The 14,770-nt window shown below is 33.7% G+C and overlaps 1 protein-coding gene across 1 annotated transcript; it reads right to left on the bottom strand.

Annotated features, from left to right (window-relative positions):
- Positions 1 to 3,411: 3,411 nt before the first annotated feature.
- On the bottom strand, positions 3,412 to 13,812 carry LOC142355677 (uncharacterized; the record flags this gene model as incomplete). The annotated part of the gene is made up of 3 exons (XM_075407762.1): positions 13,609 to 13,812; positions 7,058 to 7,187; positions 3,412 to 3,605 (listed from the first exon to the last, which is right to left on the bottom strand). Coding segments are annotated over exons 1-3 (528 nt in total), but the record flags the coding sequence as incomplete, so codon positions are not given.
- Between the last annotated feature and the right edge of the window lie 958 nt (positions 13,813 to 14,770).

Below are 14,770 nucleotides of genomic sequence, written 5' to 3'. Positions count from 1 at the left end.
TTATGAAGAGAGATTTGAGCGAGATTTACATTGTTGAGACACTGAGCAGACCTATCACCAAAACACTGAAAACAATATCAAACCTGTTGGCTGTCAAAAGAGAATTAAACATGTCATATCGTCATGTCCAATCAGAAATGAGCCTCGTTCGGGTCCTATACAATCTCGTTGAAGCGTTTTACTAATGCTCCATTATCATTTTATTCTGATGGTAGACAATATTCCATCCTTAGGCATAAGTTTATCCACTATGTGCATTAAAAAGTTTCAAGATAATATGTTGTAGCAGTTGAAATACTGAATAAACACCTTTAACCAATCAGAGACCAAGAAGACTCTATTCTCTTATATATAGCGCTCGTGCGCCTGACTTTATGCAGTCTAGTAGATAGCTGCACTATGTGTATATCTCCCATCTTGACTCGGGTGCTATGTATATTATTCACCGTAATATCATTGGAGTTTCTCTTCAGCGTTTTACTGAGTCGGTTAGTCTGAGAGAAATAAGTAGCCGAAACTGTTTATACTTTAAGGCTGTAAAGGTGGCCCAACTAGGGTCTGCCTTAATGTAACGGTGACATTACACAGGTACTCTTTTAGCCAATAGAAAAACTTTCAAGAAAGTACAATGATCCATCAAAGAAGTTTTGCGCCTCTGTGAAACAACAATTAATATGAAATATGAAATCAGATTTCGTTGATTAGGAAATAATAACAATTTATTGATTTCTATCGAGAAACACCAATCAGATCTTAGCCCCTGATTTCTTCATTTGTTGGTGTAGAAAAGCAATATTTTTATATGACACTGCTGTGTATAGTTGGGAGCCACGGACAACCAGCAGCTACAGTATGAATTATCTGAACCATAGACTTATCACACAAATATAAAAAGTATCAAAAACAAAACTAATTGCGAAAGTTCTTGCAGAATTCCTCCCAGAACGAATTGTTGTTTCCCGCTTTCAGAATATCTTTCCGCCGCGTTCAGAATATCTTCCCGCTTTCAGAATATCTTTCCGCCTCGATTTTTGAGCCAATTTTCTTTATTAGCGTCGTCTCCGGTTTTCTCTTTGCCTCTTCTTTTCTTAATATGTTTTGTTCTCACAGCTCTGAGTATTTTCAGAATTATGGTTTGATGGTCATTGTTATTTTTTTTGTTGTACATGAGTTTTCAATCAACCTAAATTTCCAAAAAAAATTCAAATATTTTCCAATTTTTTTACTCGAACTTTACTTCAACAGGAACCGATAAATTCAACCTTTACAACTACAAACAATTATACTTCACAATTTGGTGCAATTCACAAAAATCATCGTTGGAAACCTAAACTTAAGTAAACAAAATCAGGTTTACTTGTGAAGATACCTTAATTGTTTGTATTTGTTGTGGGAATTTGTTAGTTTTGCTCTCGTCATAAAGTTTAAGAGCGAAATTTTTTTGGTGAGATCATATCAATACTTTGGTCACGTAAATGTTTCCATGACATTCATAAATTATCCTACTGTGTTCAAAACAAAAATTAAAACTTAATTTCAAACTTGCCCCAACTAGATTTTTAAACCAGCAGATTTTAATGAGCTCACAGTATTACGAGAAATTTTTTAAGCAAGGAAGATTTTTCGAAAGTACTTGAATCGGGCGCTGGTTATCATGAAAGTAAGCTTTGACAAATTATAACTTCTGACATTATAAAAAAAACAATAAATTCTTATGTAAAAAACCCTTCCTATGCTTTCAATTAAACCAAACGTGCCTATAATTCGCAGAATTTTTCAGGAAAAACAAAATAGTTTTTGAGCAAAACCAAAGAAACAACGCAGTAGCGTGTTTAAATCTGTATTGCGATGAGATCGCTATGTTCGAATTTGAACGTCAGAAATATTCGTTGTATTTGCTTTAATAATGAAAAAAATTCGGTAACGTCGTTTTCTCAACGCAAATGAGATTCAATATTGTCGTTTTTTAAACAGAAGGAAACGTGGGTACTGTCGTTTGGCAACCCAGTCTAGACCTGGAAGTATTAAAAGACCGTTCTCGGCCGATGTAAAGCATGAAAAGACTGCTCTGGATCGATTTTTAGTTGAAAAGAAATTATATAAATGTTTGTTCTCCTATAGTTCTTTGTTTTAAACTCATTCGTCTCCGCGGTTCCCAGCCCGGATGATAAAAGAGGAGGGAACTACCATCAGAAAGTAAAATAAAATCGCAAAAGCTGATTATTTTGAATCAGCTTAACAGCAGCTATGCTGTGTTATATTTTGTTTTAGTTTGTTTTGCTTGGAGAGATTTTTGAGTAGCGGGCTTTTCTTGTTTGCTTGGACTCATTGAAAATACAGACAACTCTTAATTGTTGGTGTTTTGAACCAACTTGAGATAATTTTGTGACATTTTTTCATTAATATCATCATTCAATAATCTCTGATTGTGCTCTGTGCCGAATTTCACACTATACCGAATCTGCTGAAAACCACGATACGAAATCTTTCTTATCTTAATTACCGAAAAAAAGATGACGCCGACTAAAAAATTTTAGGAACTTTTGGCGTTTTTGGCCAGAAAAAACGACGATACCAACAATCTCTTGCGCTTGAAAACAGAATACTTCTCGGTTGGGAATTCAAAATTTGTATTTTGAATTTGGTGCCAGTGGAGGACCCGGCTGCTGAAATCGCAGCTGGCTATTGTGGACCCGGCTGCTCTGGATTTGTGATGCTGCAAGCAGTGTCAATTTGTTGTACTTATTGTAGGATTGATGTAAAATTAAACAACCATAGGGGCAGGGTTATTATTGAGCATAATCTGAAGGAGACAAGAGAATGAATAAATCAGCTGAGAAAAATTTGCTGTTTCACCCGAATCTTCATCTTTAGTGCAATTTGGCTAGCTTCAAGAGCAAAGGTAAGAACCCAACTGTTCTATAAGCTCATTCCCTATCCTCCTAACAGATTAGAGGACTCGAATCTAATATCTCTACAAGGTATGCTACCGTTGTACGAATGCCCAGCTTAAGTACCAACTATGCTGGCTTCAAATACCACAAGCTGGGTCATTAGACAAACAACTGGAAAGACAGTCAGATTAGCCCAGCTTGAATTCATAGCAGATACGTTTCGGAAGCTAGGGTTAAATTTGTTTGTTTTGACTTAGCTGCTAGGTGGGATAAATCAAGCAAAAATCTCTACAAACGAAATGCAAAAACCATTTAGATTTGAAATTACATTAATTTTTTTTCTGATTTCAGTTCACAAAATGGCTTATAATTTGGTATGGCATTTTGCATCATGCGTTTTCTCCAATAATTTAGATTGGATTAAGGGTTTTTAGTGTAACAGACAGACACTACACGATTTAAACTTTGAGATTTTTTGTGATGAACATTGATATGCGCCTGTTTCATTGTTACTTACAATTAAAGTTTCATCGCCTTCTTCGTATCTGTCCAGACCCCAGGCATTCTTCTGACTGTAATAAGACAGTCGACCATTAATCATTGTGCCATTTTCACCACACGATACACCATTGTGCCACAAGTATATAGAATAGATGCAAATCGCCTTCTCCTTTCGTTTATCGAACAAATAAACCGGACTGCCTTGAGCCTCTAAAACAGATTTTAAAAATTTTGGATCACTTTTAATGAATAGATCGAACAATAAAAGCAAAGGATGCGATAAAGTGAAATTGAAAAGCTTTAATTCTCAAAGCGTTGTGTTGCGCAAATTCACAAAAAATAGCTATGATAGACCCTGAACATGCCAGCCGTTAATTGATTTTATTGTTTTTTGAGTGTTTTTAGCCCTAAAAAGCACTGAAAACTAAATTTGCTAAGATAGCAGCCTCTCTGTATTCATTTAAATGGACAGCTGCGCAACTTTTCGGACAAAATAGAACAAAAATTGCAAACAAATTTTTCGTCAAAGGTTTAGTATATTGAACTTAAGTCATACAAAGTTTGGGCTAGTCTCACTTATTATAAATCTATAAAGAACAGAAGACCATATCATCAATGTGAATGCTCATGCGTTTGTTCATTCTTGTTCACGATAAAAATGATTTGTGTGTACCAGGCAAGAAGATCACTCTGCGTACTATCATTTTTCTCAGTTATCTTCCGCCACCAGCCAAATGTTTCACAAATAAGGCTCGAATCAGTGTCAAAGGTGGACAGTAAATAATTTCCTGTTGAAACATTATTTGAGCACTAATCACACCGAAAAACAATTTAGGGAAAAATGTCTGAACATTGGTATCATGCCTTCAATGGAGCCCAAAGTTTCCCCATCAGAAGACGCTTTTGTCCGTTGGTTTTGATTTTCGAGGCTTAATTAGAGAGTGTTTAAACTGGTAAAACCAGAGGATGTCATCTTGATATGCAGTTCAAAAAGAACTGTCAACGTGATTTTTAATGAGCAAGCGTCAATTTTTGTAGCTTAAGACATCTCTCCACCACGCTTTTTTAACTGTCACCCATGCGCTTGTCCTCTCTACGCCTAAATACTGCTAAAGCTAAAGTCAGCCTCATAAAAGTTTTCTACGGACAATTTATCAGAATAATGAAAACTTTTTTTGTGTATTGGTTTAATATCATATTAAGTGCTTCATCTAGGCCTGTTTCTGCTCTATGCGCGTAAAAGTCAAACTTATTAAGAGGAGTCGCCAGTTTGTTTCTGATTTAAGCTTGTGTTTTTAGCCAAAATAGTCTTGCTTTAAAATCATATATTCTAACATTACAGCTCCTCTTGTTTAATTTTTTTTTGCATAAACAGGTCTTAGACTAATGTCTTTGTCTTTGATTTGTTTCCCTTTCGGATTGAACTGATATGCATGTAGCGATCCCGTATTGTGTGATCTGCAGCAACCCAGTTCATTCGAGAAAGTCAAGTTATAGTGCAACGGTAAAGACATAGCGGATTTAAAGTGACAAAAGCAAACTCGAAAAACAAAATACCCGGACAGAAATGGATTGACTAAAACTTTCTGGAATTTGTAAAGTTTTGTCACAAAGGAATGGGAAACATACGTTAAAACCGACAACTTTCTCAAAATTGGCTACACATTGACGAATGCGCAGCATTGAGTGAAACTTGACTGACCTGACGTGACAAAAATTCTCCCCAAAAATAAATCTGTTGTTTAATCCCGTCTGTCATTCAAAAATTTAATCAAACTGAAGCGCTTATAAGAGCTCAGTTAAATGGCTGTTTTATAGCATACCACAATTTCGAAGTGCACTGATCCTCAGGGTGTCGAAGATTATTGAGGCACATTTCCTTTTACCGTTTTTTCGGCTTGTGACACAACATGGCTTTATAAAGTTATTAATATAGATATAGCAATTTAAAATTTTTTATATCCTTGTATTACAATGATTACAGACTAAAGCAGATACTAATTTGAGACGAACCAACCTTTTCCTCTAAATAGATCTCAAAACTTGTAGAATATTGCTCAATATGTGTAAAACTCCACAAAAAATTGTTTGGAAATTGTTTCAAATCCAAAAAATGACCAATGCGGTTATTTTTTAGAGTTTGATATCAAAATTTGGCCCTCAGATTCCGCACTTTAAAATTTCAATAATCGACTACTTGCGGTATTTAGTTTCCATACGCTGCGTCCTTTAAATCCGTAAATAGGCGAGTAATAATGTTCTTTAACAAGTTTAGTAATCCATCAAAGACGCTTTCAAAACAACAAAAGAGCGCTGGAATGATTGAACTACAGAGTGCATAGTTACTGAAACATCCTGAAATAAATTTTTGTTTGTACATTCTACATTAAATTTGTAATATATATATACTTATATAAGGGAACAACCACACGCAAAAAAAAAATTCAAAGTTTTTATGTTATGAGTTATAGTTTTAAAAACAGATAAAATTATTTCAAAACATTTGTTTATAATTTAAAGAGCATTATAAATAAATAGCATTAACAATTTTAAAATTTTTCAGAGCCAACTCGAAAAACGCAACTTTTGAAACTGTCAAGAAAAAACAGTAGAGGCTATCGTATGACGGGCGTTCAGTTGTCAAAAGTAGAGTACTTGTTTTTTATTTTCTGTCAAATACCTGTGTGTAAAAAGTTACTACTAATCATTATTTTCTCAAAAATATTGATGAAATGTGATCAGTAATTATAATTCCTGAAAATTCCGTCTTTATGAAAAGTGATCAAGAACTATTAGTTTTCGAAAAATCCCTATGTTTGAAAGTGATCAAGATAATAATTTAAAAAATGTATGAAAAGTGGTCAGTAGATATTAATTTCTAAAATATCCCTCTGTATGAAAAGCGATCAGTGATGCTTAATTTCTGGAAAATAGAAAAAGGATGACTAATTTTTTCGAATATCTCCCTCAGCTATTTAAACTCAATTTTCAACAGAACGTTATATAGTAAAATTTTTTACAAACGTTAATTAGAACTAAAACACTTTCCAGGGGACGATCTGGCACTTGAAATCAGTACAAGGGCTATTCAGTACCGGACATGGAAATGATTTCTCACAAAATCTATGGTGTTTTAGTGTGGCTATCATATAGGGTAGGATGCAGAGGATATCACCACTATCTACACGTGTGATAAACTTTTCAACATATTCAGTCTTTGTCTCGCTCTGAAAAACAAACAAACTTTTTAGCAGGAAAAAATTTTAGGGATTGACTATTTCCAACGCTTTTTGTTGTGAACGGTGATTTTTTTCTCTCCATCACTAAGAAAAAGCGATTAACATACCACTTTCACCGCTAAACTTTTGAGGCAGATATCTGATTTAATACAAAAGAAATACAAAATCTCTAAATGACGGGTGGAGCAGCGATAGAAGTGGATAATAAGAAAGAGGTCAAAAAATCGAAACGAGACGAAAGAGCTAATTATTGCTTTAGTTTCAGTGAATGCAGTAAAAACTAAAATGTCACTGCTTAATTCACAGCATACATATGAGCCGTTTTTGCACCGCTAAAATTGAAGGCTCTATATGGGATGAAAAGTACTAAATTGACCTCTGTGTACTGGTAAAACATCGATGGGGTATGAAGTGAGTACTTACGATCTCTAGGACATCCATCCTCTGCCTTGAAACAGACTATTGACTCTGGGTCAGGGTTTGTAGAGTTAACATCAGGGTTTTTTTCTTGAACATATTGAAGGTTGCACTCACTTAATTCAAGGTCTTTATACTAAACATACAATCACAAGTTTCAAGGAAACATTAGTTGATATTTTCGAATGTCAGAGCAAAAGAGTCGAAACCTAATTTTGAGGAAAAAAAAATTGCGTATTACTTTTTTGTCATTTTTGATAGGCGGAAAACGAATTAATCTCAATGCGACAATTCTCCTAAATATAGTATTAAAGTAAAAAAGTTGAAGGAATAGAGAAAAATCCGTACATTGATCTGAATCTGTTAAAATTACGATTCCACTCAGTTCACTTTCAAAAAATATGTCTGCAAAAAGAAAATTTTTAAGTAAAAACAATTCCTCACAAAACTTGATCACATTCTATCTGTGCGAGTTATCAATTGACAATGAGAATTTTCATATTAAGCATTTTAAAAATTTATAAGGAGGCTAGGCTGTGTGCGTTTGCATATATAATGTTACAGCTCATGTTGCTTAGTTTGTTGAGTCTTTCCCCATCACAAATAATAAAAATAATTAAAAAAACCTCACGAAGTAATAGCACTTTCATTATCGCATACTTACAGTATTTAAGGGATGGGAGGCGAGGCTCTAGGTCAAGTCCCGCTTCGCCATTTATCAGTAGTCATAAAAGGACCATATATGAAGTCAAACAAATCATAACGTTTTTCTTTGTAGGATCCATGCTTGAGTTCACGGAAATCATATTTGATCCTAGTATGACTATCGACGAAAAATGTATATCGAACAAAAAATGTATATCGTAGGCATTTTTATCAATTTTTGGTATTGAATAACCACCCTGCCTTTACATTTTATGAAACGAAAACTTTTTGAGTCAATTTTTGGCCAAGACCTGGCAAATCTTGAGTCAACTCTTAAGATAAACTTCCCAAGTCTTGGTTATTTTGCAGTTAACAATCAAAGTAGAGTTTTACAAAAAAAATTTATTATTATTATTTGTCACAATTAAAAAGAATTCGACAGATTATTCAGAGAAAAATGTTAATCTGCTCTATCTGTTTACGACTTGAGCATCTATTAAACTGAAATGTCTTATGTTTTCACTCTATAACCAATTTTTGTCACTGGGTTGAACAGAGTGGCCACTGCTGGTATATTTAGGCGATATCAGACGTTTTATTCATTCTGAGCAAATTGATTTTTTTTTGTGATTCATATTTTCATTGAGGAGAGTTTTGAGGGCAAGCCATTGTAAATGGCGGCCTTTCTCTTTCCTTACAAAACGAAAAACAAAAAAAATTGTGAAACGCACGTGTCAATTGTTGTCCAAGACTTGCTCGAGACTTAAGACTTGATTCAAGAGCTGTCAAGTCTAAGAAGTGACATGCTCAGAGCTCTGATACAGTACTGATCCAAGACTTGACGACTTTTCACTGAATCAGTTCTGTTTATGACTTGACGTTAAGTCTGGGAATGATCTTAATGTGACTTGCTTTAAAACGAGTGCATGCCAACTGATCAGAGACTTGCGTGAAGCCTGGATAGTCCAATTCAAACAAAATCAATGCAGCGTAAAGCCTGGATTGTCTCGCGGCCTCAACCACAAGTTTTAAAAAAATCATTTTAAAATGATACACGTTCGTATTGCAACCAAATGGTGTTGACGTCAAAAAGCAGCCTCTCCCTCAAAAACTGTTTTAATGAACTGCTGAAGAGACCATTTTGTGAGAAACACTGAACAATTTAGGTTGAAGGGAAAAACAGCAGGCAAGATATTAAATTTAGTTTCATGATAATGAGTGCTGAAGTAGTGGATTCGTGACTTTACCTAAAGTCACTGAGAACTTTTGGTGTTCATCGGGAACCTCGAACGATCCCAGATATAAAGTAAGAGTTTAGGAGTGTATCGGAGAGTTTAGGAGAGTTTAGGAGTGTAAGAGTTTAGGAGTGTATCGACAAAAGTCAACGAAAGTCGGATTCTGACTAAGTAGGACTTCTGGTATTTTAACTTCTGGCACTGAAGACCGCCGGCTTTTGAAATGTTTACGTAAGTGTTTGAAAACAGTATAGGTTACCAATTATTGCAATGTTTAAGTATTTAGTCTGAACAAGGCGGCCCGTCAATGTGCGTTCGAACATGATGTTCCGACCCGAGCTCATCTACATTTTTGACTTAATTGTCAACCAAATGAAAAAATAACAAAAATAGATGTTCGAGTTTAAAACAATCGTTACACAACCTATCTACTAATTGAATTACATAATTCCATGCCTTATCACAGCGCCAATGAGATCTGACCTTAAATAGACTACGAGACAAAAAAACCACCAAAAAATAACAAAACAAAAACTTCACGGCAAAAACTGAAAATCTAAATTTAAAAGCACATAGTGACAACGTCAAAATGCAGTCAGATAAAACTTTAACTACTCAAATCCAATTTGCCTAACTATACAGCGAAATGAAAAATTTCTTAATGAGACTATGTTACGATCAATGAGGCGAAATTCAAAAATTAATCAACATTCTTTAAACCAAGAAATTTCAAAAGTCTTAAAAATTATTAGCTTTTAACTAATCCATGATATTTAATCCATGATAAATTACTAAAAAGTTACTACAAAGCCAAACGTCCTTGTCTTTGGGTAGTTTAAGCCTTAGAAATGAACTAAGGAAAAACCTAAAAAAAAATTGGAAACGATTTGCGAAAACAAAAACTATTGCTACCATTAAAATCATTAGCTATTATCTGAATATTATTTATTTTTAATTCATTTTTTAATTCTACTAATTCAACTGCAGGAATGATACTGAGAGGTTAGATAAGTTTGTTTGGGCCACATTTGTAAACCATTGGGATCTGATACTACGCGATTGTTCAGAAAGAAGAGAAAAAGCACAAAAATTGACCACTAAGCACCAGTTTATAAAAATAAAGCATAGTTGACAAATATTATCAGTAGATATGTTTTTTTGGAGTACAAGAAATTGGATGTGACCTATCATTGATGAAAATAAGTTACAATTTGACGAAAAGAACAAAAACTGAAAAGTTTGGAAATTATATCGTAAACCCTAAGACTAAAGGCTATAAACTGACAAACTGATTTGCAAAACATCTTTAATTTAATCCTCAATTACAAGCCTAGGAAACTTGTCAGCAATTCATGGCTACCTAAAGAACAAAAACAGGCAAAACAGCAATTTCAAGAAAAAAAAATTGAGCAAAAAAAGTGTCGAAGGCATTAAAATATGAACTTTTCACTAAAAACTTTTCTATGTTCAATTAATTTAAGCAGCAATGGAATTCCTGCAAAAATCAAATTTGAACAAATACATGAACAGAAGTTTTTGAGAAAACTCCTACTATCAACGCCAATAATTTTAATAGCCTTCAATGGAATCCTTTAAATACGCTAGATTATGCCTCCATGGTACAACAAATTTATTGGCTATTCATATTTGGTCAATACGACCTTACAACAATTTAGTGAAGGTGAAAACAACAATAAAGTCAGGCAACAACCAAAAATTGAGTAGAAAATTGCCAAAAGAAATTGTGGAAGCAATTTAAATCATAAGTTCTTCTCTGAAAACTTTATATGTGATACTAACAGTCAACGAAAAAAACTTGAGGATTGGTCAGCGCTCAAAAAATTTTTCGAAAATTTTTTTTAATGTCTTAACAGCGATTAAACTCAAAAGCTTTTAACGGAGGTCAATAATTACGCTCAGAAATAACATGATGGCAGGAAAAAGATGTTTGTCATGCATAGATAATCAATAAGAGATCACACTATGTCTTAAAATTATAAAAACAACTACAAAAACATGCAAAAACCAAAATCTAATAGAAAAGTGCGAGAAGAAAATTTCGAAGCCGTTTAAATCATTAGCTTTTCTCTGAAAACTTTATCTGTGATCCACTGATTGTCTTTTCCAAGCCAATGGGATTAAAATAATGTTTGGATAATGTCTATAATACTTGGATAGCGTGATAAGAGTTCAAAAGTAACCAATAAAACGAAAATATACAATTTTTTTAAATATTGATTTCTTGTGTTATTGAAGTCATATAGTCAATAATTTTGAAGAAAAAACTGCCAGCGAAATTTTTTTAGTTTCAGTAGAAAGCAAGTGGATTTTGTCAAAACTGGGACTGACTAACTGTTCACGAAAATTTTAAGATTGGTTAATGTTCAAAAAAAAATTTCGAAAAATTATTTTTTAAATGCTTAACAGCCGTTAACTTCAAAAAATTTCAATGGAAGTCAATAAATACGCTCAACTATGCTTCAATAGGAGTATAGGGATGTTTTCTATGCATAGGTGATCAACAAGACATCACAACAGGTCTTAGGGCTATGAAAACAGCAACAAAATTGGGCAAAAACCAAAAATTCAGTAGAAAAGTGTGAGAAGAAAAGGTCGAAGCCATTTGAAACCATAAGCTTTTCTCTGAAAAATTTATCTGCCATCCACTGAACGTCTTCTTGAAGCCAATAGGAGCTGTCAATAGGATAATGTGATAAGATTTCAAAAGTAACCAATAATACGGAAAAATCGAAAAAAAAAATTTAAATCTTTTTGAAATCTTGTGTCATTGAAGTCATATTATTAAAAGTTAGAAGATAAAATTGCCAGCTAAACCAAATTTTGTTACAGTAGTATGAAAGAGGGTGCTGTCATCGCAGACACTGACACACAGTTCACGATAAAAAGTTTATGATTGGTTAATGTTCACAAAAATTTTCGAAAAATTATTTTTAAAGTCTTAACGGCCTTTAGCTCTCTACTCAAAGCACTAGATATGTTCACTTAAATCTCATTATGGAACATATTGCACTGTTAGTAAAAAAGTCCATGCCATAAGAATCCAAAACATTAGTAAAACATCAAAAAGAAATTCATAATTTCTTTTAAAGTTACGAAAACTCAGAGTCGAATTTAAAAGAAAAACTTGAGCAAATCCTTGAAAACGTTTTTTTTGTTCATTGGGCTTCATTTGACTGTAAAGGAGGTTTGTCATTAGCGGAACCTCCATATGAAAGGTGACTTGTCTCTAAGTGACTTAAAAAAGCAAAAAAAAATATAAAAAAGAGCTCTCAAATAGATTTCGAATTTTTTTGATATTGAAGCTCCCTATGAGACCTGAACTAGTCTTTTTTATCCCCTTTAGTGTATTAGGAACACGTAATTGGTTCATCTTTTTGACAAGAAATTTCAGTTTGAAATACTATTTTATAGAAAACATCCTAATTTGAAGAAAAATCACACTAAAATTGAACAAACATCCCGTGTTCACACAAAATTTCAATCCTCAATAACTCCTCGAAAAAAAAATGAAAATTCAAAAAATCTTTTTAATTTTGAATTCTACGCTGAGCCAGCTTTTTAATGATACCTCTCACATTTCTCTGCGATGGATATATCGATCGGCCAAAATTGACTGAACAAAAAAACCCATTGGAGTATATAGTTCCTCCCCCCACAAGTGGGGTCGGAACAATAATCACAGAAATTAAACGTCACAGGCGAAATATTCCACTTAGAATTGGTCAAAGTAAACTCAAATATTCCTCTGAATCTTTGATACACTCTGTGGATATCGAACGTGTATAACTTCACCACTTAAAATTTTAGAAGTTTTATTTGATTGACGATGAGAATGAAGACAAACTTACAGCACTAGGTATGACTGGACAAAAAAAAATCTAGCAACAGTATGTTCGAGTGAATTAGAGAATCAATAAACATAGTCTTTTAGCTACCAATACAATTGAAAAACACTGCATTAACAATTTAAATGCTAAATGCGACTTAGAGCAATATTTTCTTGCTCAAAAACAGTGCCATCTGACCTAAGTAGAAAATATCACGAACTTTGTTGGATAAACATGAACATTGTAATAAACTGTTTGCTTAAATACATGCAAGGTAAGATCTTTCGTCTAGATTTTTCTGCGCAGAAATAGTGTTTTGTCCTTTAGGATTTCAGCGGAGAAAAATGACCAAACATTTTATTTTTTTAAGTCTTCTTTGCTCAATGTTGATTTGTTTTCCAGTTTTACCTCAAAGAAGTTATGAATCAAAGAATTTATCAATGCAAACAAAATTATCTAAATATCTCAACATTTCAAATATGAAACATTTTAATGTGGACTATTTTATCAGTTCTCGCTTTTTCATTAAAAGAAAGTAATCTGAGAAAATTGTTTAGTCAGACTTCAATATATTTAGGCATAGTTAATTGCTAATTTGTCATCAGTTTTTCTCCTGGACTAATTAAAATTTCATTTTGGACACATTTTGAAATTGGAATTAGCATTATCAAATTTCAACGTTCCAGGGCAATCCCACTGATGTGATGGATGTGGCAATGAATGATTATGATAATCAGTAATCATACAATAAATTCTGTGTAAAACTCCACGAACTAGAGCAACATTAATTAAAAGTAGCTAGGGGCGCTGGCTGTAATGTTAACTTTACCATCAGCTTGTCATCAAGATAGGCAAGCCGAAATCCCACATGGTTGCCAAGTTTTGGTGGTTTATCTTCAGGTTCGCAGGTCCTAAGTGGGCCAACGAGGCTGTTCTCCACCATTGGTCGCTCCAACTCTAACACTACATACTGATGAGAACTGGACTTCTGGTCCTTTTCATACTTGGTGCTGTGAATGATGCCTTTGGACATTATACCTTGTCTCAGTTCAGATTGATCCCAGTAGGCATACGTGAAGTCACCTGAAAGCCACGACAATTAGCGCAAAAGTATACAAAGACGTGTGTGGTACAAATAGGTGGTCATTCTAAGGTAAGTGACATATAACTTCTTTTTGGAACTGTCATTACGCTCCAGAGGAAGGGTTTCAATTAGCCTAAATCATGATTTGCAGATTAATGTCAATTTTTTACTTCAGACCTAATTTAGCTAATAAACTACTGAGAATCAAGATATGCTTAAAAATAATCGGCAACTAATCTGTACGAAGAAGGACAATTTTTTTTACTAGTTGTTATGTCATGAGGTCTTTCCTTTTGTTTTTTTTTGCCAATTTGTTACTTGCTGAAATATAAGCACGAAAACAGTGATGAAAACAAGCATATATATACTCGGTAAAAATAGCTTATTGACAAATAATAAGTTCCAAAGTTGTTCAACTATTGTTTCTCTCTAAGCTTTATTGATGAGCAAAGTTTTTTGAATTTTCTACTTCGGCAACGATATCTTTCAGACATATTTTTTCTTCATATATTCAGTCAAAGTACCACGTGAAAGTTTCAGACGCAAAAAAAAGTGGCTACAGTCGCCAAACAAAAGAACCATGCTGCTCATGAAAAGATCAGTCTGAAAAGTGGGGAATAATAAGAAAAAGGGCAGCTGAAAACAGGCTACTGTAGGCATAATGATGTTCCGCTGAGATTACACAGAAACCACAATTATTTATTATTATTAAGTCGGACGGTTGTCTTGCAAGATCTTGCAAGATTCTTGTAAGATAAGCGTCCTAATCTTGCATCTTGCATGATAAACGTTATATGCAAGATTTTCGCAAGATCGTGCAATATAAAGGTTATTTACAAGATTCTTGCATAATCTTGAGAGATAACCGTTGGTGTTAGTCTGGGGATGGCGAAAGTCCTCAAGTGAT

This window comes from Convolutriloba macropyga, unplaced genomic scaffold (genome assembly GCF_964194025.1).
Source record: "Convolutriloba macropyga unplaced genomic scaffold, txConMacr16.3 SCAFFOLD_2615, whole genome shotgun sequence".
Taxonomy (NCBI): Eukaryota; Metazoa; Xenacoelomorpha; order Acoela; family Convolutidae; genus Convolutriloba; species Convolutriloba macropyga.
This window is presented reverse-complemented; position numbering and strand designations above follow the sequence as displayed.